This window comes from Mandrillus leucophaeus, unplaced genomic scaffold, assembly GCF_000951045.1.
Source record: "Mandrillus leucophaeus isolate KB7577 unplaced genomic scaffold, Mleu.le_1.0 Scaffold216, whole genome shotgun sequence".
Lineage (NCBI taxonomy): Eukaryota > Metazoa > Chordata > Mammalia > Primates > Cercopithecidae > Mandrillus > Mandrillus leucophaeus.
The window spans coordinates 2501669-2522607 of NW_012102210.1; the positions used below are offsets into that span (position 1 = coordinate 2501669).

Sequence of the window (20939 nt, forward strand, 5' to 3'; positions counted from 1 at the left end):
ACCCTACCACCTCCAAATACCTCTAGCTGGCTGTCACAGGGCCACCAGCTCAGCCTGGCATCTGGGAAAGGCCTGTCCCCTTTTCTTTCTTCCCAATCTTCTCCCAGGCCGCAGATGACCAGCAGCTTGCCTGGGCTCTGGTGAGTAGGGACAGGAGCTGCCATACCAAGCAAGGGAGGCAGGGGGTGGCATGCCCCTGAAACTGACCCACCCCCCACACCCCTGTCTATGAGGGTCTAACGGGGGTTGTCAGCTGACCATGGCCCAAACCTACAAAGGCCTGCATCTCTCTCTCCACTCCTCTCAACAGACTCAGAGTGCCAAAGGGAAACGAAAAGCCAAGACTACAAGATTCCTCTCCCCTCTAGGCAATAGGTTCAGGGTCTTTCCTCTGCCCTATCTTTTGCTCCCTTGCTACTGTGTTTGTCCTCTAAACCTGTCCAAGCAGCCATGGAGTGGGAAGGGCAGGCTTGTTGAGAGAAACAGTGGCTCTCACCACACTGGCCAGGGCTGCCACAGATGCTGCCCATGAGGGCTGGCCCCAGGCCCCTGGGAAGGTGGGACACATGCTTCCATGACCTGTGCCTGGAGCCCCTCTCTGGACCCTGCTATACAATTCTGCAGCCTCCCCTGGCTCAGAATTAGGAGGAAGCAAACGGTGGGCATCAGGGGCTCTGCCCAGGGCCTGAACTGGGGGACTCAGTACATTCAAAATGGAGCAGCTGCCACGAGCACTTTCCACGGTGCCATTCCCCAAAACCAAGAGACATCAGAGAGGGCCAGACCCCCCAAGGTCTCCAAGGACAGAGATGGGTTACAGATTTCATGGGAGCTGCCCACAGCCTCTTGCCAGGGGAAGCAACTGGGGGTGAATGGATGGGGGAAGGAGTGGTAGCCTCAGTTATTTGACTCCCGTCTCCCAGAGGGAAGCGATCACAGAGTCAGCTGGGGAGAAGTCCTCTAGCTCCTGAGAGGGGAAGGGAAGTCTGAGGGTGCGGTCTCCAGTCCTCATCTCTCAAGGCTTCCTTACCTTGAGGCCAGAGGGCAAGAGGTGGAGGTCAGGAAGCAAAGAAATCACACAAATGGCCTTTCCTGCTTCCCTCCAGCTCAGGGGGTGGGCATGCCAACTCATGCAGCAAGGTCTAGGGCTGAGAAGTCAGACCCCTGCATCCATAGGACTCTCAGAGCACTGTGCCCTCGTAACTCACCTGTGTCCGTGAGCACAAAACGAAGCTTGGCTTAGGGAGACATCCCCACTTAACCATGCAAAGCCAGAGCCCCAGCAGCCTGCCCGGGGTCCACATCGCTCCTTCCTCCCTGCCCCAGGGTCCAGGCAGCACACACCCCAGCATCCTCCCCAAGGAGCAAAGTTGGTCTTGCCAATGACGTACCTGGGTTTCTGAGTTGGGTCCTTGGCTTCTCTCAAGCCAAACCAACTACTCTTGGCCTTTTCCTCCCCACTGGACGAGTGATGTGGGGAGGCCCCCAGGGTGGGACCCCCCTTTTCCCCCAGAGAGCTTCGGCGCCCTAACTCGCTCCGACTTAGGCCTTGGTGGTGGTGGTGGAAGAGGCCCATCCGGGGCTTGCGTTCCTCCTTCCGGGCTCCCTCCTTCTCTGCCACAGCCTCAGAGGAGGCTACTATGGGTGTGGCGACCTGGACTGGCTTGCCCTCTGGTAGCCGGGCCCCCTCCTCCTCTCCAGGGTGGCTGGCCCCAGGGGCCAGGACTTTAGCCTGAGCACTCGGCTCCTCCTGTCCAAGTACTGCCTCCGAGCTGCTGTTGCTACGACTGCCTCTGGGCCAGGAGTCATCTGTGGAACGAGGCCCCTCCTCAGACAACCGGGAAGAGACAGCTTGCAAGGAGCCAGAGGATGGGAGCGAGCCCGAGATGGAGCTGCGGTGCCGCACAGGGCCCTGGGGCTCCTCGTTGTAAATGTGGCTCCCATTGACACAGAGTGAAGAGCGGGAGGCAGCATCCAGGTGGCCCTGAAGGTCCAGAAGGGCCCGAGGAGGAGCCACTCGCATCTGGCTGGCCTCATCGCTGTAGGTCCTCTTGTGGGTGAACAGCTTGGGGGACTGTGCAGAGTCCCTACCTGCAGGGGAAACACACCGAGTTAGCTCGCAGGAAGAGAGGCCCCATTTCCTGGCCCCAGGCCTTCACCACCACCCAAGGGGAAAGCCAGTACCCCCTCTCCCCAGGGCGGCACCCCCATTCTTACTCACCCCCTTCAGTGGACAGCCAGCTGCTGCGGCTTGGTGAGCGGGTGAGGAGCTCGGCACCAGGCCCCTGGTAGGCCAGGCTCCCACTGGCTGAGGACAGGGTGCTGTCCGAGCCCAGCGAGGTATTGGACTGGGTCAGGGACGACTTGCGCAGCTTGTTGCGGAGGAAGAAGCCTTTGGCCTTGCCCATCTTGCCCAGACTGCCCAGGTCAGGATCCTCTATGGCGCTGCTTGGGAGGATGGCAGAGGCAGATTCCAGATCATACTTCTTCTTGCCCTTCATCTTGTCCTTGATCTTGCTGAAGGGGGACCTTGGCTTGTCCTTCATGGACAGGTCAAACATACTGGCGCTCAGGTTGTTGCGCGTGAACTGGATGGTGACTTCAATCTCGCCGCGTTCCTTCTCCTTCTTGCCTGGCTTGGAGTGCAGCTTGTACCACCTGTGAGAAGAGGGGAGCAGGCAGAACTCAGTCATGGGCCCAGGGAGCCTGGCTCCCGCCCAGTACCAGGCACTGCCCGGACCCCTCCTTGCTCTGAGAGCCACTGACAGCCTCTCCCCAAAGGCTCCTGCTCTGACCCATCAGCCTAGGCTTCCAGGCTTCAGACACAGCTGAGAAACTATCCAAAACGATTCCATGATGGAGAAAACCACATCCTGAGTGGGGAAGCTCCTTGGGTACCACCAGGTAGGTACCACGCCATGCCCCCTCCCACCCCAGGACCTTCTGGTGCTCAGAGACCTCTACTCTGTCCCATCTCCCCTACATCTGAAACTCTGAGGCCCAGAGGGGTGAGGCTGGGCCTGGGAGGGCCCTCCCACCTCCAGGCCCCAGCACAGACAGACCTACCCACATTTCTTCCTGTTGACATCATCTCCTCTGGCCAGTCCCAGCCAAAGCTCTACTCCCAGCCACCCGTGAGCCCAGGAAAGAACAGCTCACCCAGAGGCCCCGGGCCAGAAATACAGGAATGCTAGTGCATACACTCACATACATACACGCACACACACACACCTCACTCACACACTGACTCACCCCAAGCCCTGTCGGGAATACCTCTACAAGATGGAGGAACAGACAAGAATGGCAGAAAGAGACCCAGGAAAGATGAAGAGCACTCACATCTGTTGAGCATCTATGGTGCGTTACAACCAGCGTGAGGGTTCTTACCTCACTCCCGCACACACCTCCCAAAAAGCGTATGAGGTAAGAGGCACTTCCCCATGGTGCAGATCAGGACGGTGAGGCTCAGTGGTAAAGGAACCCATCCGTGGAGACTCAGAGCCAGGCGTCCAGCCCTCCAAAGCTTAAGTTCTTCCCGGTGCACACCCACTGTGCCCAGAGAGACACAGAGACAGCCCCCAACACACATGGCCACCGCACAGGGTGGCTGGGGCCCGCCCTACTGGGGAGAGATGTTCTTATGCAGGGGTTGGCAGTTTCTTAGAGAAATAAGCAAACTCCAACCATACAAGGAGCAATCACACTTCTTGGTACTTAGCCTACTGAAGTAAAAACTTATGTCCATAGAAAAACCTGCACACAAATGTTTATAGCAGCTCTGTTCATGACTGCCAAAACTCAGAAGCTGCCAAGGTGTCCTCCAGTAAGTGAACAGATAAGCAAACTGTGGTACATCCAGACAATGGAATACTACTTAATGATAAAAAGAAATAGGCTATCAAGCCATGAACAGACATGGATGGATCTTACATACATAAGTGAAAGAAGACAATCTGAAAAGGCTTCATGCTTGCATGACAAAACTATTTGACATTCTCCAAAAGGCAAAACTATGGAGACAGTGAAAAGATCAGTGGTTGCCAGGGGATTGAAGGGAGGACAGAGGGATGAATAGGCAGAGCACAGGACTTTGCAGGAGAGAAAAACTATCCTGCATGCTACTGTAATGGCGGACATGTGTTGTTATACACCCACAGAATGCACAATACAACAAATGAACCCTAATGTAATGTAATGTATAGACTCTAGTTAGCAATGATGTATTGATATTGGCTTTCAAATACAACAAACATGCCACACTAATGCAAGATGTTAACAACAGAGGAAACGGCGGCGGGTGGTGGGTGGAGTAGATGGGAACTCTCTATACTTTCCACACATTTTTCTGTAAACCTAAAACTGCTCTGAAAAATAGAGTCTATTAACTAAAAAAAAAAGAGAGCAAAGAACACAAAAAGGAAGAAACTATGAAAGAAATCATACAAGAATATTTTTCTGAACTGAAGAACATGAATGCTAGAACAGTCCTACAAGTATGCAACACAATGAACTAAGACAGACACACACCAACAGATACGGCTATGAGGTTTAGAACACCAGGCATGAAAGGATTTGAACAGCACTGGAGTCTTCCTTAGCAACACTGGGCACCACGTGAAGGAATGCCTTCACATTTCTAAGGGAAAAGTCTTCCAGTAGCCTGGAAGTCCAGACCCAGCCAATCGAGCATGAAGGTGGAATAAAGCCTGGTGGTAGTGGTCAGGCTGGTCACTAAAGGGCTCAAAGTCCCTTGGTGACTGCACAGCGCGCACACACACACACACACACCCCTACCCAAGCCGCAGTCAGTGGTGCGGGGGCCACCTCCCACCTGAGCTCTGCCCCCCACAGCGCCAGCTTCCTGAGGTTCTGGTGGACACAGCGTGGGGAGCCTTTGCATGAAAAGTCCCTACACATCCAAAGATCCAGAATTAAGTCACTGCAAAAGCTTGGTGGTAGTTGTGGTAGTATTCTGATTATTTTTTAATGTTGACTTTTTTTTTTTTTAAAAGGCTTCCTGGGGCACCTCCGACTCTTCTACATCCCTGTAGAAGAGCCCGTCATAACGAAACCCTGGTGAGCTATGGCCCGTCCCCTCCTTGGAGACCCACTCCGCGGCCTGAGCCTAGACTGTTGGTTTTCCCTCCCAAATCTAAGAGACAATCCCCTGAGAAGGCCGGGTAGGGACAGACGGTGGCATGGGCAGGGTGGGCAGAGAAAATGCCCAAGAGGGTGCCTCTCTCATAAGGCACAGGCAGGGAGTGAGGGGAGGAGAGGCAAAGTGAGAGAGACAGACTGAAGGATGTGTGTGAGGGTGTCTGTGGGGCAGGAGAGGAAGTTTGACAGAAAAACCAGCCAGCAGCATCAACAGTCTCATACCTCTATGTTCTCAGCCCAGTGACCACCCTGGGCCTGACTACCTAGTTAGAGGCCAAGCCCTAGTCGCGTTCCCTAAATCTGGGCTAGGCCCTATCTAGCACAGAAAGTCCTGGGAGGTAGGGCAAAAGAGAAGGGTATGGACTCCAGCCCCAAACCACCCGAGCCCTGAGTAACTAGGATCAGCAAGCACAGCCAGCCTTTGCTGGGGCAGACAGGTCAGGGGCCCTCGGCCCCAGCTGGTCACACTGCACAAACCACAGCGGTAATGCAATTACCTGGGGGGGCCGGGGCCAGGTGGTGAGACTGCAAGGAACTAGCACTTCCTACATTGTCTATTTTTGTCCTATTTGAATGTTTTATAAGGAGCATATATTACTGTGGTAATATGAAAAAGAGACAAGGGAAAGCTCTTGCTCCTACCTCATCTCAGCTTCCTGAGCCACAAAATGTGCCGCACTCCTCTGCCTCCCAGCCCTCAGAGGAAGGTGGGAGGCCAAGTTTCAGGTCCTCTGCCACAAGGACCTTTTGGGCCTTTCTCCCCTATAAGGTCACTTCCCCTTCTCCTGTTCCGCCCACCCCTCCCCCATAGGGAATTTGGGTTTCTCCCTGGACTTGTATTTCAAGGAAGCATGGAAGGAAAAAGAGAAAGTTTCCTTGAATATTTTTTAGGCTCTCCCATCCAGAGCACAGTGAAATGGAGAATGGCCAGGACCTACCTCTAGACCCCAGCTGCCATCACCCATCTACTTCCCTTCCAGCCCCACCTCCCTCTGCAACCCAGCAAGGGCAGGACTGAATGGGATACTGCCCGGCACCTTGGGCACCCCGGGCACCCCAGGGACTCAACCAGAGCAGGCCTTCTCCCAGAAGTGTGGCCTACACGAGCTGAGATGGTCACATCCTCCCCGTCCCCAGAGCTGCTACTTCCCCCTGGCTGGACCAGACAGCCCCACAGACCTGCCGGGTACCATGGAGGTCCACTGGAGGACAGGAAACTATGAACACTGTCTGAGGAACCTGCGGTGAAAACAAATGGACGCTTTCTCTTCACAGAGCCCCACAGGCAGCAGAGCAAATGGGCTCTGAGCACCTCATCCCTAGAGACTGAAGCTCCCACAGGGAATGCAACAACAGGGTCCTATGACCTAGTTCAAGTCCCACCTCCTCTAGGAAGCTCCCTCAGCTGCCACCATCCTGCTGGCCTGGCCCAGTCCCTCCTCTTTCTGACCAGGCATACACACTCTGACCAAACTCACTCTACAGCCAGATCTGGCAGCACTGTGCTCCAGGACCTCCTGGTGTTGTCATGTCCTGGGTGCCCAAGGTCTCCCCCACTGGACTGTGTTTCTTGTGGATATTGACTGAGTATCCCCTTGGGCACACAGCTCCAAAGTAAAGAAATCATGCATGCACAGTCTGGAGCTGTTACAACCCTGCAGGGCCCTCTCTCAGCTCTCATCTGGATGCACCTGACAGCAGGCCATGGTGGTGAGTGCTGGGTTCCCCACTGACCAGGCCACCTCCCTCAGCCTCCACTTCCTTGACCCTCAGGTGGGGACAACCATCCTCTCGGGGCTGCTGGGAGGCTAAAGCATGCCAAGCCTGGTTGGTAAACAGCCAGTGCTTCCTGCTTATCCTCTCATTCTCTCCCACGACCATGAGCTCCTAGCACTCCCGCTCTTGAATCCCTGAAGCTGATCACTCTGCCTGGCCTTCAAGGGAACATGCCAGATCCTTAAACAAATATTCAACCTCAGTCGCACATGGTGGCTCACGCCTGCAATCCCAGCACTTTGGGAAGCCGAGGCAGGCGAATCACTAGAGGCCAGGAGTTCAAGACCAGCCTGGCCAACATGGCAAAACCCCATCTTTACTGAAAATACAATAATTAGCTGGGTGTGGTGGCGCACACCTGTAATCCCAGCTGCTCGGGAAGCTGAGGCACGAGAATCACTTGAACCTGGGAAGGGAGGTTGCAGTGAGCCAAGATTACACCACTGCACTCCAGCCTGGGCAACTGAGTGAGACTTTGTCTCAAAAAAAAAAAAAAAAAAAATTCCAACCTCAACTACCCAAGGCTGGCTGTGCAAGAGACAGGCCCTGGTCTCCGGTTTTGGAGCTTCTGCTCCTGCTCCTTCCTCCCTACCTGACCAAGGTTTTTTCTCCTTCTCTGTGCCCTTCACTAGGCCTACCTGGCTGGGCCACCGAGCTGAAATCCGAAGCCCAAGCTGAGGCCTGACCTTTCACTTTCATCCAGGGCAGAGACATGGCCAAAATCAATCAAGGTGTGACCAAGGCCCCAACATTCATCTAGACAATGGCTCAAAAGACAGCTTCTCGTTTTCACAGCTCTACAGCTATAGCACCCAAACCTGCTATGCATCGGCGCAGGATTTATATATAGATATAAATCCACCCAAGACACCACCCAGACTTACTGAACTAGAAGGTCCCGGCCTGGTTATCTATATTTCTCAGTAGGTTTGGGGGCAGGGCTCCACAGGTGAGTGAATTCACCCAGATCCCATGTGGGAACCACAAGGATGGTCCCTGACGCTTTACATCACTTTAAGGTCAGCGGCCACCTGGGCTCTCCACCTTGGCTTGTCCTTAAGTACACTTAGTCAGCACCCAGGAGAAGCCTGTGTCTCTCCCCTGCCCGGTAAGGCTTGCCTTCCCAAGTCCCGAGGACACGCTGCTTCTGAGAGAACTGACCCTAGAAATACTCATCCCTCCCCCAGGAGGGGGTAAGTTACCAAAGGAACCCATGGGGGAGGAGCAGGCAGCATTAAGCACTTTCTAGAAATTAAGAGTGTTAAGATGAATTAGGCCTCCTAGTTCAGAAACCACTTGAGAAACAACACTCTCACCAAAACAGGAGGAAGGACAGTGATTCTGTCCCACCCAGTGCTCAAAGTCCGGGCTGCTGGCAGCACAGGTATCACCGACCGGCACATCCTTCACTGCAGGAACTAAGCTGCTCCACCTGCAAAGCACCCACCTTGACTCCATCTCTCTGTCAGGGGCACCATCTGGGGCACTTAAACTCTCCAAGTCCCACGCAGCACATGCTCAGGACACAAGGGTTTTGATGAAGATGATGATTATCTGGGACTTGTCCCAGGTGCCTCTGCAGCCAGGACATAATGGGCACAATAAGGAAAGGCACAGTAAGAGAAAATTCCTTGCACTGAAGAGGCACACGCAGCTACTGATGCTGCTCTTCAGAAGACACACATCAGTGCTTCTCAAACTGCAAAGTGCAAAAAAATCACTGGATCTTGTTAAAATGTGTATTCTGATACCCAAAGTGTAGGTGGGCCTGAGAGAGCTCCCAGCTACCCATGCTGCTGCTGGCCCAGAGGCCACACCTGAGCAGAGGGCTGCACACAAGGGAGCTACAGAACGGCCAGACCTGACCCTGCTGAGGGCTCACTGTGTGCCGGGCTCTGCAGCTCTTTTACTATCCACACAACCAGCCCAGGAGATGGGAGGCCCATTTTACAGATGAGGAAACTAAGTTGTGGAGACAGTTTGTAACGTGCCCAGGTCCACACAGCTAGTAAGTAATGGAGCTGGAAGTTGAACATGAAAATGCCAGACTCCAAGCCCATGACCTTAACCTTCAAGGTTTAGCAACTTTCAGAAAAGCTGAAAGAATATACTCCTGCCCTGGGTACCCTGAGAAGACAGAGGCTGTAAAAGGCTTGGCTACACATCACAGACCCCGAAGACCAGACCCCCTTTCAAAAGGTTGGCACAATCCCAGAGCACAGTGCCCTGAGATACCACTGAGGGGACCTCAGGGTTTTGTCCTGTCCTCAGCCCCTCAAAACCTTGTCTGAGAGCAGCCCAGCCTCCCCCAGCAGCCATCAGGGTCCAGAATTCCTGAGAGGCTGGGACCACAAGGAAGCTCTTGCAGGGCCCCCTGCTCAGCTAGAACACCTCTCCCAAGCTCTCTCTGCCTGACAAAGTTCACCAGGCCCCGTGTGGACTTGGGACTTGGCCCTCAGCCTCCCCCTCACCCACCACCGAAGCAGAGGACAAAGTGGATGGAAGGGGTGGAGAGGAGCAAGTCTGCTCACCTGTCATCAAGATTACAGCCCTAGTTACTCCTGCTGGTGGGGTCCCCAGGCCCTCATAACGAGCTCTCCACCTAGTTCTCAGAAAATGCAGCTGGGCTAACCAATGCCATCCAGCATAACTGGGGAGGCCCTGTACTCAGGGGAGAGCCGACCTGGGCAGCTGTCACACATACCCATGCAAGTGCCAGGGAACTCCAGTCAGAGACAGACAGGGGCATGGGGGCTGTGGGTAGCTGCAGCAGCAGGCCTGGACAATCTAACTCACCCCCAACTCTTAGCAGTCTAAAATTCAGACCCAAATAACAATGCCCTTTTCTGAGCCCCCACCCATCATTTATTCCAGACTCCAAACCTAGAAATCAGATTTGTCTCTTTTCTTTTTTTCCCTCACTCCCTACATTTAAACTTTGAACTCTGTGAACTCTACGTGCAATTATCTCCAGAACTCACTCTCTCACCACTGTCACCCCATAGTCCCATCCACTAGCACCTCCCTGATGGACATTAGAACTCCCTGGTTGGCCGGGCGTGGTGGCTCAAGCCTATAATCCCAGCACTTTGGGAGGCCGAGGCAGGTAGATCACGAGGTCAGTTGATTGAGACCATCCTGGCTAACATGGTGAAACCCCATCTCTACTAAAAATAGCCAGGCGTGGTGGTAGGCGCCTGTAGTCCCAGCTACTTGGGAGGCTGAGGCAGGAGAATGGCATGAACCTGGGAGGCGGAGCTTGCACGCCACTGCACTCCAGCCCGGGCGACAGAGCAAGACTCCTTCTCAAAAAAAAAAAGAACTCCCTGTTTACCTGACGTCCATGTTCCACCCAGCAAAGATATGCAGTCGGAGCTCATCACGCCCCGCTCTCCCTCACTCAGCACCTTTTGGGGCTCAGCTCCTACGACTCTCTGCATCTCTTATTCCACTCGGGCCACACTGATCCTTCTGGTGTCCCTGAACCCATCAGGTGTATTCCCACCTCAAGGCCACTCCACGTGCTGCTCCCTCTGCCCAAGACGCAGGCCAGACCTTCCGGCCACGGTTCACTCACTCACTCGAGTCAGGGCTCTGTTCATCCGAGCCTCCTCAGTCTTCCCCGAGTACCCCAACTGCAACCACCCCTCACCCTCTTTATGTTTTTTATTTTCATTTTTATTTTTTGAAATGGGGTTTCGCTCTTGTTGCCCAGGCTGGAGTGCAATGGCTTGATCTCAGCTCATTGCAACCTCCGCATCCCGGGTTCAAGCGATTCTCCAGCCTCAGTCTCCTGAGTAGCTGGGAATACAGGCATGTGGGCCACCCTGCCCAGCTAATTTTGTATTTTTAGTAGAGACAGGGTTTCTCCATGTTGGTAACGCTGGTCTTGAACTCACGACCTCAGGTGATCCACCCGCCTTGGCCTCCCAAAGTGCTGAGATTACAGGCATGAGCCACCACACCCAGTCCCCCTCACCCTCTTTCATCATCATACTGACCACAAGCTGGTACTGTGTGTGTGTGCGCACACATGTCCCCACGTGCACATCAACGTGACAAAATGCTGCACATGTTCAAGGCTTGTTAGCATCTGTCTTCCCTCACTCAACAGTCAAGTGTATTATTCTGCTCATCTCTGTACCCCCAGCACTTAACAGTGGACACTCAAATATTTGCTCAATGAGCCAACAAATTATTCTGTGACTAATGTGGGCCCCCTTCACAACTGCTCTATGGTTTTCTATTGCTACAAACCCAAGGGTCTTACTTGTGAGAGCTGGAGCTCCCAAAGAGCAAAGAGGGTCCCCACCCCAACCCCCAAACAGGAGTCTCCGGAGGGCAGGAGCCAGAGATGTCAGGCTTAAAGGAAGGTTTCCAAAATGAGACCTTCTTTAACTGTGAGACACTTCCTCAGCCCCCAACTGAACTAAGAATCTCACTAACTTCCCTGGGAGAGAAGATGCCCAATCAGATGTGGGAAGCGTCCAGCTTTGTGAACAGAAGAGTCACTGTTGACCCAACTCCAGCCCATCTCTTGGCCCTCAAGGTCCACTAATCTTATCGCTATTACCAACTACAGTCACTCAGTTAGCACCTACTGTGTGCTCACACAATACTAAGCACTGAACACATGGAATTACATCTTACTCAATCCTCTTAACAACCCTGTGAGGTTGATTTGGGAGGCAGACTCTGGGAGTGGCTAAGAGCACGGACTTCGGCGTCAGGCTGCCTGGGTTAAGCCCCAGCCCCACCACGTGCTGGCTGTGTGACCTCATCTCTATGCCTCCATTTCCTAGGCTGTCTATAAAATGGTGATAGCAGCTTACCCTCTCCTCACAAGACAACAGGCTGAATAACCCAACCCAAAAATCGGAAATCTGAAATGCTCCAAAACTTTCTGAGCACCAATATGATGCTCAAAAGAAATGGTCACTGGAGCATTTTGCATTTTTATATCGATGCTCAACTGGCCAGATAATACAAATATTCCAAAATCCAAACTCCAAAACACTTCTGTCCCAAGCTTTTGGAATAAAGATCTTCAACTTGCATGAGGATTCAATGGTCTACGCGTGGAGTGCTCAGAACAGGGCCCGGCACACGGGAAATGCACATGAGCATCGGCGCTCACATTCAGCAAGTGTGAGCACTGAGGTAAGGAGACGTGCACTGGGTCCAGTAACACAGTAAGCAGGAGAGCCAGAACTGGAACGCAGGCTCCCTGCCTCCAGAGCCCCCGACCTTGACCACTATACTATGCTGCCTCCCTCTGCAAGTACAACACACACTCACCCCCTATGCCCAGAAATCCCTATGTCTCTGCCCAACCAAGGAATCCAAAGGAAAGTTACCCCCCTATTTCTCTAGAGCAGGGGGTATGTGTTAGATGGGAGGAAAAATCACACATTTATTTCCCCCAATCTCTAACAAATTTTAGCATGTCTTCCCACTATGAATTTTTGCAACAGTAGTAGTATAGAAGCAATACCTGTATGCTTGTCACCAAGAGAAACCGGATTATTTTCCTATCACATTTCAGCAGTTACAGATGTCACAAATATTTATACTCATCACTACTTTGAATTGTAAAGTCATTAGACCTCCTGTGTAATAAAGCACTTATGTTTCTTTAATAAGTGCTTTTTCTTTTTCTTTTTTTTCTTTTTTTTTTTTTTCTTTTGAGACAGAGATTTGCTCGTTGTCCAGGTTGGCATGCAATGGCACAGCCTCGGCTCACTGAAACCTCCGCCTCCTGTGCTCAAGCGATTCTCCTGTCTCAGCCTCCCAAGTAGCTGGGCTTACCGGCACCCACCACCACACGCAGCTAATTTTTGTATTTTTAGTAGAGACGTGGTTTCATCATGTTGGCCAGGCTGGTCTCAAACTCCTGACCTCAGGTGATCCACCCACCTCGGCCTCCCAAAGTGTTGGCTTTTTTTTTTTTTGAGATGGAGTCTCGCTCTGTCACCCAGGCTGGAGTGCAGTGGCGCGATCTCTGCTCACTGCAAGCTCCGCCTCCCGCGTTCACGCCCTTCTCCTGCCTCAGCCTCTCGAGTAGCTGGGACTACAGGCGCCTGCCACCATGCCCAGCTAATTTTTTGTATTTTTAGTAGAGACAGGGTTTCACTGTGTTAGCCAGGACGGTCTTGATCTCCCGACCTCGTGATCCACCTGCCTTGGCCTCCAAAAGTGCTGGGATTACGGGCGTGAGCCACTGCGCCTGGTAGTGCTGGCTTTTGTATTGAGAACTATACTTCACCATTGGCGTACTTTGCAATGCTGTATATTTAAAGACCTTATTCTGAGGAGTCCATGCACCAAAAGGGCTGAGAAAACCTGCTTTAGAGTGGGGAGGGAGCAAACTCAGCAGAAGGCTAGGTCCTCCCCTCCCTGCCTACTGCATGGGACCCAGGCTGAGAGCTCAAAGCAGAGGATGGGTGCTGCTCCCATTTCCCACCCAGCTAAGGGAACAGGGGGCCTGGTGAAGGGCAAGAAGCTGGCTGAAGGCCCTCAGATTCCCCAGCGTCACGCCACAGTGCTCAGGCTGACCCTCAAACCCTTGCATGCTGATGAAGGTGACTCCAGAGAAACAAAAACAGCCACATGCACCTGCTAGCTGGGAGCAGGCTACTCTGGAGCTTGTTTTGATCATGCCCCCAACATCACAGTCCCCAATTTCCCTGGGCTGGTCCCCACCTGAGCCTCACCTGCTATGGCTACAACCCACCAAGTCTGTAGCTTCCTCCTTCTGGCTGCAGCCACTGCCCCAGCCTCTTCCAAAGACAGGCGTCTTCCAAAGACTGACACCATAAAAATGCACAAATGAAGCACACAGGAAGGCTCAAGGGGAGGGATTTGACCTCGGGAGGAGGGTGCAGGACGTGGCATTTATATTGGGCCCTTAACAATGGGTGGGAAAGAGGCGAGGAGGGGGTAGGGAGACATTCCAGGTGCGAGGGACAGAACATGCAGACTGCAGATGTGCAGGCAGGAGAAGACTGCCCCTAATGTCACACACTAAGGAGCCATAATTGTATTCTGGGCCTTGAAATGCACGACAGGGTACAACACAAGGACAGGACTGACACTAGGCTGCAGGAAGAGGGAGCGATGGCAGAGAGGTGAGGCAGGGGACCAGCAAGGGACAGTCACAGCCCAGGGTAGCTCCCATGGCCAGGCTGACCTGAGCAACTCCTAATGCCTTAGCAGTTATTTCTCACCATTAATTAAAAACTGGCACTCTGGTTTATAAAAAGGCAGCAGCAGCTAAGGTAATAGTCCAGAGCAGAGGTTAAAAAAAAATTTTTTTAAGCCTGAACTGGGACAGGAACAATGGGGGAGGCAGGAGAGCCAGAGGGCCCCTTGGAAGCACCCCTTTTTCGCCCCCTGCAGCAGCACTATGGCAGAGCCACTCCACTTTGATCTCTCACTACTATTGACAGCAGGGACAGTTATTTACCTTTTATCCCTAACCACCTGAGAAGGGGCCCGAGATGCAGAACATCTTCTAACACCTGACGGGTAAATGACATGGAATTGGCAGGGCTCGGCTTTTGTCTCAGAAACAAGTTGGAAAAACAATGATTTTAAGGGCATTGTGTGAGAACCCCAGCGGATTGGAAGACGGGAGACCTAGGTTCTAGTCCTGGCTCTGCCTTACTAAGTGGCTTGAAGCCGCCATTTCACCTCTGTAAAATGAGGGTGATAAAATCAGGCAGTTAAAGACAAGGTAAAGTGAAACTAGAACTATTATATTCAGAGTTTGGTGAGACAGTCGGAAAACCCTTTTTCCCAGAGCCTCCTCCACCCCGATGCCTGCTCTCCTCTCCAAGTGCCCCCCCAGCAGCCTGCCTCACACACCAGCACACAGGAGCTGTGTGGGCGTCAAGCCAACCCCTGCTGTCTCCCCGCATCCACCGACTACCCCACCTTTTGATTTGGTATCTACAGTAAAACTGCAAGCCAGACATAATTGCAGGACAGGATACAGCCTCTTATCAGGCCAGAAGATGATTCTTATCACCTGGCCTGGCACCATGCCTGGCACCAGCAACCTTTGGAGGGAGCCCAGGTCCTCATTCATGAGTTCCCCCTGCCTCTGTGGGGACAGACAGCTCACTCAGCCCTCCTCAGATCCCAGCCAGGTCCAGCCTCCCTCCCTCCTGGGCACAAGCACTTCGTCTAATCCTCATCCTAGTACTGTAGGCTCCAAAGGTCTGTCATTGTCAGCTCACCCAGCACAAGGAAAAGCTGCAAAAATGGCTGGAGACAAGTCAAACCACAGAGAGCAACAGAAAAGATGTAGGGTTGACAGCACAGTGTAGGGAGAAAAGCATCAGGTTTAGACATCAGAAGTCTGGCTGAGTCGTGTGACCTTGAACAGGTCATTCCACCTCCTGAGACCCCAGTCTCCATATTCGCAAAAATAGTGGTCCCCTGGCCGGGCGTGGTAGCTCAAACCTGTAATCCCAGCACTTTGGGAGGCCGAGGCGGGCAGATCACGAGGTCAGGAGATCGAGACCATCCTGGCTAACCCGGTGAAACCCCGTCTCTACTAAAAAAAAATACAAAAAACTAGCCGGGCGAGGTGGCGGGCGCCTGTAGTCCCAGCTACTCCGGAGGCTGAGGCAGGAGAATGGCGTAAACCCCGGAGGCGGAGCTTGCAGTGAGCTAAGATCTGGCCACTGCACTCCAGCCTGGGCGACAGAGCGAGACTCCGTCTCAAAAAAAAAAAAAAAAAAAAATGGTGCTCCCCCTGTCTGCCCTCAGGGAAGAATAAAATGAGGTGACACTGGGAAAGCACCCTTAAAAGTAGGCCAAACCACACAGAAAGATGTAGGTTTATTGTCTATCAAAGGCCTTTTACAGGCCATCATCGGCCCCACATAACTGAGGTGGCCCAGGACCAAAAAGCAACAAGCCTGCCCAGAAGGAAGGACAGAACCCGCAAGATGACCTCTCTCGGGGGATCTCTGACAGGTGGAAAAATAAAGAAGAAATTCCACTTAACCCATCCCTTCGCCAGTGTGCTCCTAACTCCATATTCACCCTGAGCAGGAGACTCAGGTTGAGGAAAACAAAACCAAGTGGCGATGGTCCCCTCTGCCAAGGTCTCAGTTCAGACCCCACAACAGGGGGAGACAAACAATAACTCCCCTGCCAGGCTTATGGGAAGTACAGAACTGTGTGGTGAGAATGTTGCATTTGGGAAAACAAAAATGGGGGAGGGAAGAAAATACACAACACATTTGCCTCTAAATGCAGAAAATACCTTTGGAAGGTTACACAAGAACTGGTAATGTTAGATGTCTCTGAAGAGAGTAGCTAGGTGACTCAAGGTGGGGCAAGGGAAATTTTTTTCATTACGTGCCCTTCTGTACCTTTAGAATTTGGACCAGGTGAACTACTCAAAAGTAAATGGGGGCCGGGTGCGGTGGCTCACGCCTGTAATCCCCGCACTTTGGGAGGCTGAGGTGGGCAGATCACTTAAGGTCAGGAGTTCGAGACCAGCCTGGCCAACATGGTGAAACCCTAACTCTACTAAAAATACAAAAATTAGCTAGGTGTGGTAGCATGCACCTGTAGTCCCAGCTACTCAGTAGGCTGAGGCAGGAGAGTCACTTGAACCTGGGAGGCGGAGGCTGCAGTGAGCCAAGATCACACCACTGCACTCCAGCCTGGTCAACACGGCAAGACTCTGTCTCAAAAAAAAAAAAAAAAGAAGTAAATAGGAAGTAAAGAAAGTCAGGCTGTTTTGCTGAGAGCAGCACACAGGAAACTAAGCTTGGCTCCCCTCACTCCCTCTCCTGGCCCAGTCCCACCACACTCACAGTTTCCCTGCCTCCAACTCACCCTGCCTCTAATCAGATCTCACCTGTTATTCAAGGCCTTGCCTCTCCCAAGAAGCCCACCCTGATCACTCCAACTGGTGAGCTCCCCCTTCTCCTGATCCCCTCATTCTCTCACACTTTTTACATGCTGCTTTGTAGAGGAACTGTCCTTGCTGCATTAGGCTTGTCTCAAACATATTTTAGCCCTTCTAGAGAAAGGGCTATCCACTTTATTTCCCTGGTTTCCCCCACAGCACTGACCTAGGCACAGTGGTTACAATGGTTGTTCAGTAATTGCTTCCTGGACGTTGTGAAACAGAAGGGAAAAAATAGCAAATGACTGTATTGCTGCAGGAGGAAGAACAGGATGGCTCGGAGTGTTCTGTCACAGTAAAACCAGCATGTGACGTCTTGGGAAGGATTACAGAGTCTGGTATGTGCTGATGCCCCCAAGCCCTGCTTGAAAGGAGCAAATCTCCCAAGGGTGGAAAGTGCCCTGGTGGAAAGTGAGGCTGACCTTCTCAAGCCTCACTCCACTCCCTTTTTTTTTTCTTTTTTTGAGATAGGATCTTGCTCTGTCACCCAGGCTGGAGTGCAGTGGGGCAATCATTGCTACTTGCAGCCTTGAACTCCCGGGCTCAAGTGATCCTCCCACCTCAGCCTCCTGAGTAGCTGGGACTACTAGCGCACCACCATGCCCAGCTAATTTTTTGTATTTTTTTTACAAATGGAGTCTTGTTATGTTGCCTAGGTTGCTCTTGAACTCTTGGCCTTCAGTGATCCTCCTGACTCGGTCTCCCAAAGTGCTGGGATTACAGGCATGAGCCACCACACCCAGCCCTCACTCCACTCCTGAGGGTTATCTGGTGGCAGTGACTCCCTCCCAAAGTAAGAGACAACACCCCCCAGCCTCTGAGACGGACACAAGGCTAGAGCTGCAGACCAAATGTGCTTATCCCAATAAACCAAGGACTCACCCAGGAGAAGCAGGTCATGCTTACAAAGCACCAGATTAACCCCCGAGATCCATGTCAAGGAGGAGAGAGGAAGCCTTAGCAGGCAGCAGCTGAGCACCTGGCCCTGTGCAGAGCAGGGTCATGGGAGACATGGGGGAAGACTGAAGTGGGCAGTGTGGTGTGGTGGCCAAGGGCACAGACTTGGAAGCCAGACTGCCTGGGTTCACATCCTGACTTTGTGCCATGTGCTGTGGTCAAGTCCAGTGACTCATGCCTATAATCTCAGCACTTTGGGAAGCTGAGGCAAGAGGATCACTTGAGAGTTCATGGCTGCAGTGAGCTATGATGGCACCACTGCACTCCAGCCTGAGTGATGGAGCCAGATCCCCCCAAAAAAAGAAAGAAAAAGCAAAGTCACTTTACCTCTCCATGCCAAGGTTTCCTCAGCTGTTAAACAGTGCCTACACCTCAAGGGCTTGCCGTGGACAAACGGAAGTCCAGTCCTTAAGACAGTGCCAGCACCTAGACAGGCCTTCATCAGTGATGTACTAGACCAACCAGGCAATGAAAATAATGCACCAAAACAGGTGCCACATGCTCCAGGTGTGGGGATTCAGAGAAGGCTGGGGAGGCAGATGGGTTCCATGATGGCCGACAGGTCTGGTGTGTGTCCCCTCCTCACAGAGGTGTGCCTTGACCACAGCCGGCACCAGTGGCTCTGTCTACTCCCAACATCTCCAGGGCTCCCTGTCTAGGCCCCAAAACATAGCACTTGCCTATAGGGCTTCCTCCAAATGGAGGGGGATGTCCGGGCCTCCCCTTCTCTGGAATCTCTCCCGTACCAGTGGCCCACTCTTGGCCTTTCAGGCCTCCAGAACTGCCTTTGGATTGGACTGCCCTTCCAGGTCAGCAGAGAAGCCCAATGCCCCATCTCACTAAAACCTGGCAGGCACTTCCACAGAAACCCTGGGGTACACACAGGGCTCCAAATGCCACCTCTTCTTTATCCCAAATCCTACAGCTCTGTGGGCTGCCCGGGTCTAATGGAAACCACACAGGGCACACCCTCCACTAAGTGCTGGGTAGTTGAGAGTGTGCAGCTCTCCCTCTGCGAGTCTCGGTTTCCTGTCTGAGCTCTCTTCCAGCTCCCATGCTGGAGTCCCATGAGTAAGGGCTGTGCTCCCTTCCCCACTACCAGGTGAACCAAAGGTCAAGGTGGCCTGTGATACCCCCTCCCCGCCCTGCAGCTTCTTGGAGGTGCTGGCTGCCCCTGGGAGCCCCATTTTGGGAGGCCCTACTTGCTGCTCCTGAGAGGCCGGGGCCCAGCTCCACACAGAGGCCTTGTGTGGCCAGCCAAGCCTTTCTCTGGCCACCATTGTTCCCAAGGTAGAAATAACCTCAGGCCAGCTCAGTAAGGGCACAGTGATCAGACTCTTCCCCGATGGGACTGCCAGGTGCACAGCAGACTCACGTGTGGACTCATTTTTATTACCTGGCCGTGGGGAAAAACAAAACTGCTTCATGACTACACCATTTTGCAAAGGAAAGAAAAAGAGGACTGCTTCCCCTGGAGCAGAGCGACAACAGCTCCTGTTCTTATGTTCATCATCTGTCCCTGCGCAGGGTGGGAAGGGCAGGAGAACATCTGGACAAGGCCAGGCCAGTGGTTTAGACAAGAGCGTCACAGCACTGAGGTGGCAGCAGTGACAAGCGGGGCGGGCAGCTCCCAGCAGAGGAGGACAGCCCTCAAGGTCACTGGGATGTGGCTCTGCTGAGCTGTGCCTTGCAGTCAGCTGCCTACAAGGACAGGCAGGCGGGGCAGAGATGGGGCTGACCACAGGCCCATTGAAACTCCCTGGTCCCAGCCAGGGCTCAGGGCCAAGGGCAGATGGGGAGGGCAGGGGAAGCTGCTGGGCCAGAGAGGAGGAGCTGCCCAGCCTGACTGAGGAGTCACACTTCCTACCCCGCCCCACACCCCCAGACGCTGCTGCTCAAGCAACCCCAAATAAAAACTACCCCATAACTAAGGGCAGTGGAGCTTCTGCATACCAATGACTGGCTTCTGAGTGCAGCCACACCCTTCCCCTGCAGCCAGAGCAGACCTCCCCAGCAGCCCTACAGGCCTCCCATGCCAGCTCTGGGGCTGGGGCAGGAGCCAAGGCCAGGGGCTCAAGTGACCACGGCTGTTTTCCGAGGAGCAGAGTCACACCCAGAAGCCAATAGAGAGAAGGCTGTAGGGTCACACACCATCTGCCCACAACTGTCTGCCCAGGCTGTCTGTGGGTTACAGGATAGATGGAAGCCTTCAAAGACCATCCCAGCCTTAGGCCAACAGGATGCATGTCCCCTCAGGTGCCTCCTAGTGCCCCCAAACCCACCCACCTAAAGAGGTCTCAGAACACCATAACCAGCCAGGCAGAAGACTCTCATCTCAGACCTACATCCTTCACAGCCTTAGGTCTCCGAGCTCCCTTGCCAAGTGGCACAGTCTAAGCAGGGCCTGAATGGAGCCTCTTGCAGGCCATGATTCATGGTCACAACAGTTCTAGTCTTTGTGATGAAAAAAGACAAACTGATCCCAACCCAAGTTCCCAAGAGGCCAGCCTCTAACCATTGATCCAACAGGCCCAGGATGATGATCCTGTCTGCCACACTCCAGGCCTTACCACAGGGACCATTTCACCCTTATCAGGATGAGGGAGAAGGTGGACAGGGGCTCCATATAACACAGTTGTGTTCTCTCCTCCTCCTCTCCTAAAACACACAAAGACCAGCATTCCAGGGCAAAGACCAGGTCTCCCCAAGCAAAATGGCCCTGTGGCAGATGCCCTGTCTTCTTACTCCAAAACCTTTGCTGCTGCTTCCTTCCTTCCCTCTTCTGATATATTCAGGTCCACTCCCTGAGGGTGTGATCCACACCAATTGCATAAAGGCCAGACAGGTCCAAATGACCCATCTGACCCCACAAGGAACAAGGAGAACTAACTAACTACCACATCCCATCCCTGTCTTGGGAGTCAGGGAGGCAAACACAGGATACCCACTGGGGAGTGCTAAGAAGGATGTTGGGCCAGGCGTGGTGGCTCATGCCTGTAATCCCAGCACTTTGGGAGGCCACGGCAGGTGGGTCACCTGAGGTCAGGAGTTTGAGACCAGCCAGGCCAACATGGCGAAACCTGGTCTCTACTAAAAATATAAAAATTAGCCTGGTGTG

The 20939-nt window shown here is 53.1% G+C and overlaps 1 protein-coding gene across 1 annotated transcript in view; it reads right to left on the minus strand.

The window, feature by feature from the left end:
* Nucleotides 1-20939, minus strand: part of RAB11FIP5 (RAB11 family interacting protein 5 (class I)) — a gene marked incomplete at its 5' end in the record, with an annotated part of 37907 nt that overhangs the window by 13412 nt on the left and 3556 nt on the right. Inside the window, 2 exons of the mRNA XM_011980758.1 lie at nt 1392-2091; nt 2222-2658. Of these exons, the coding sequence (XP_011836148.1) occupies nt 1392-2091; nt 2222-2658 (1137 nt within the window). The remainder of the gene's footprint in view (nt 1-1391; nt 2092-2221; nt 2659-20939) is intronic.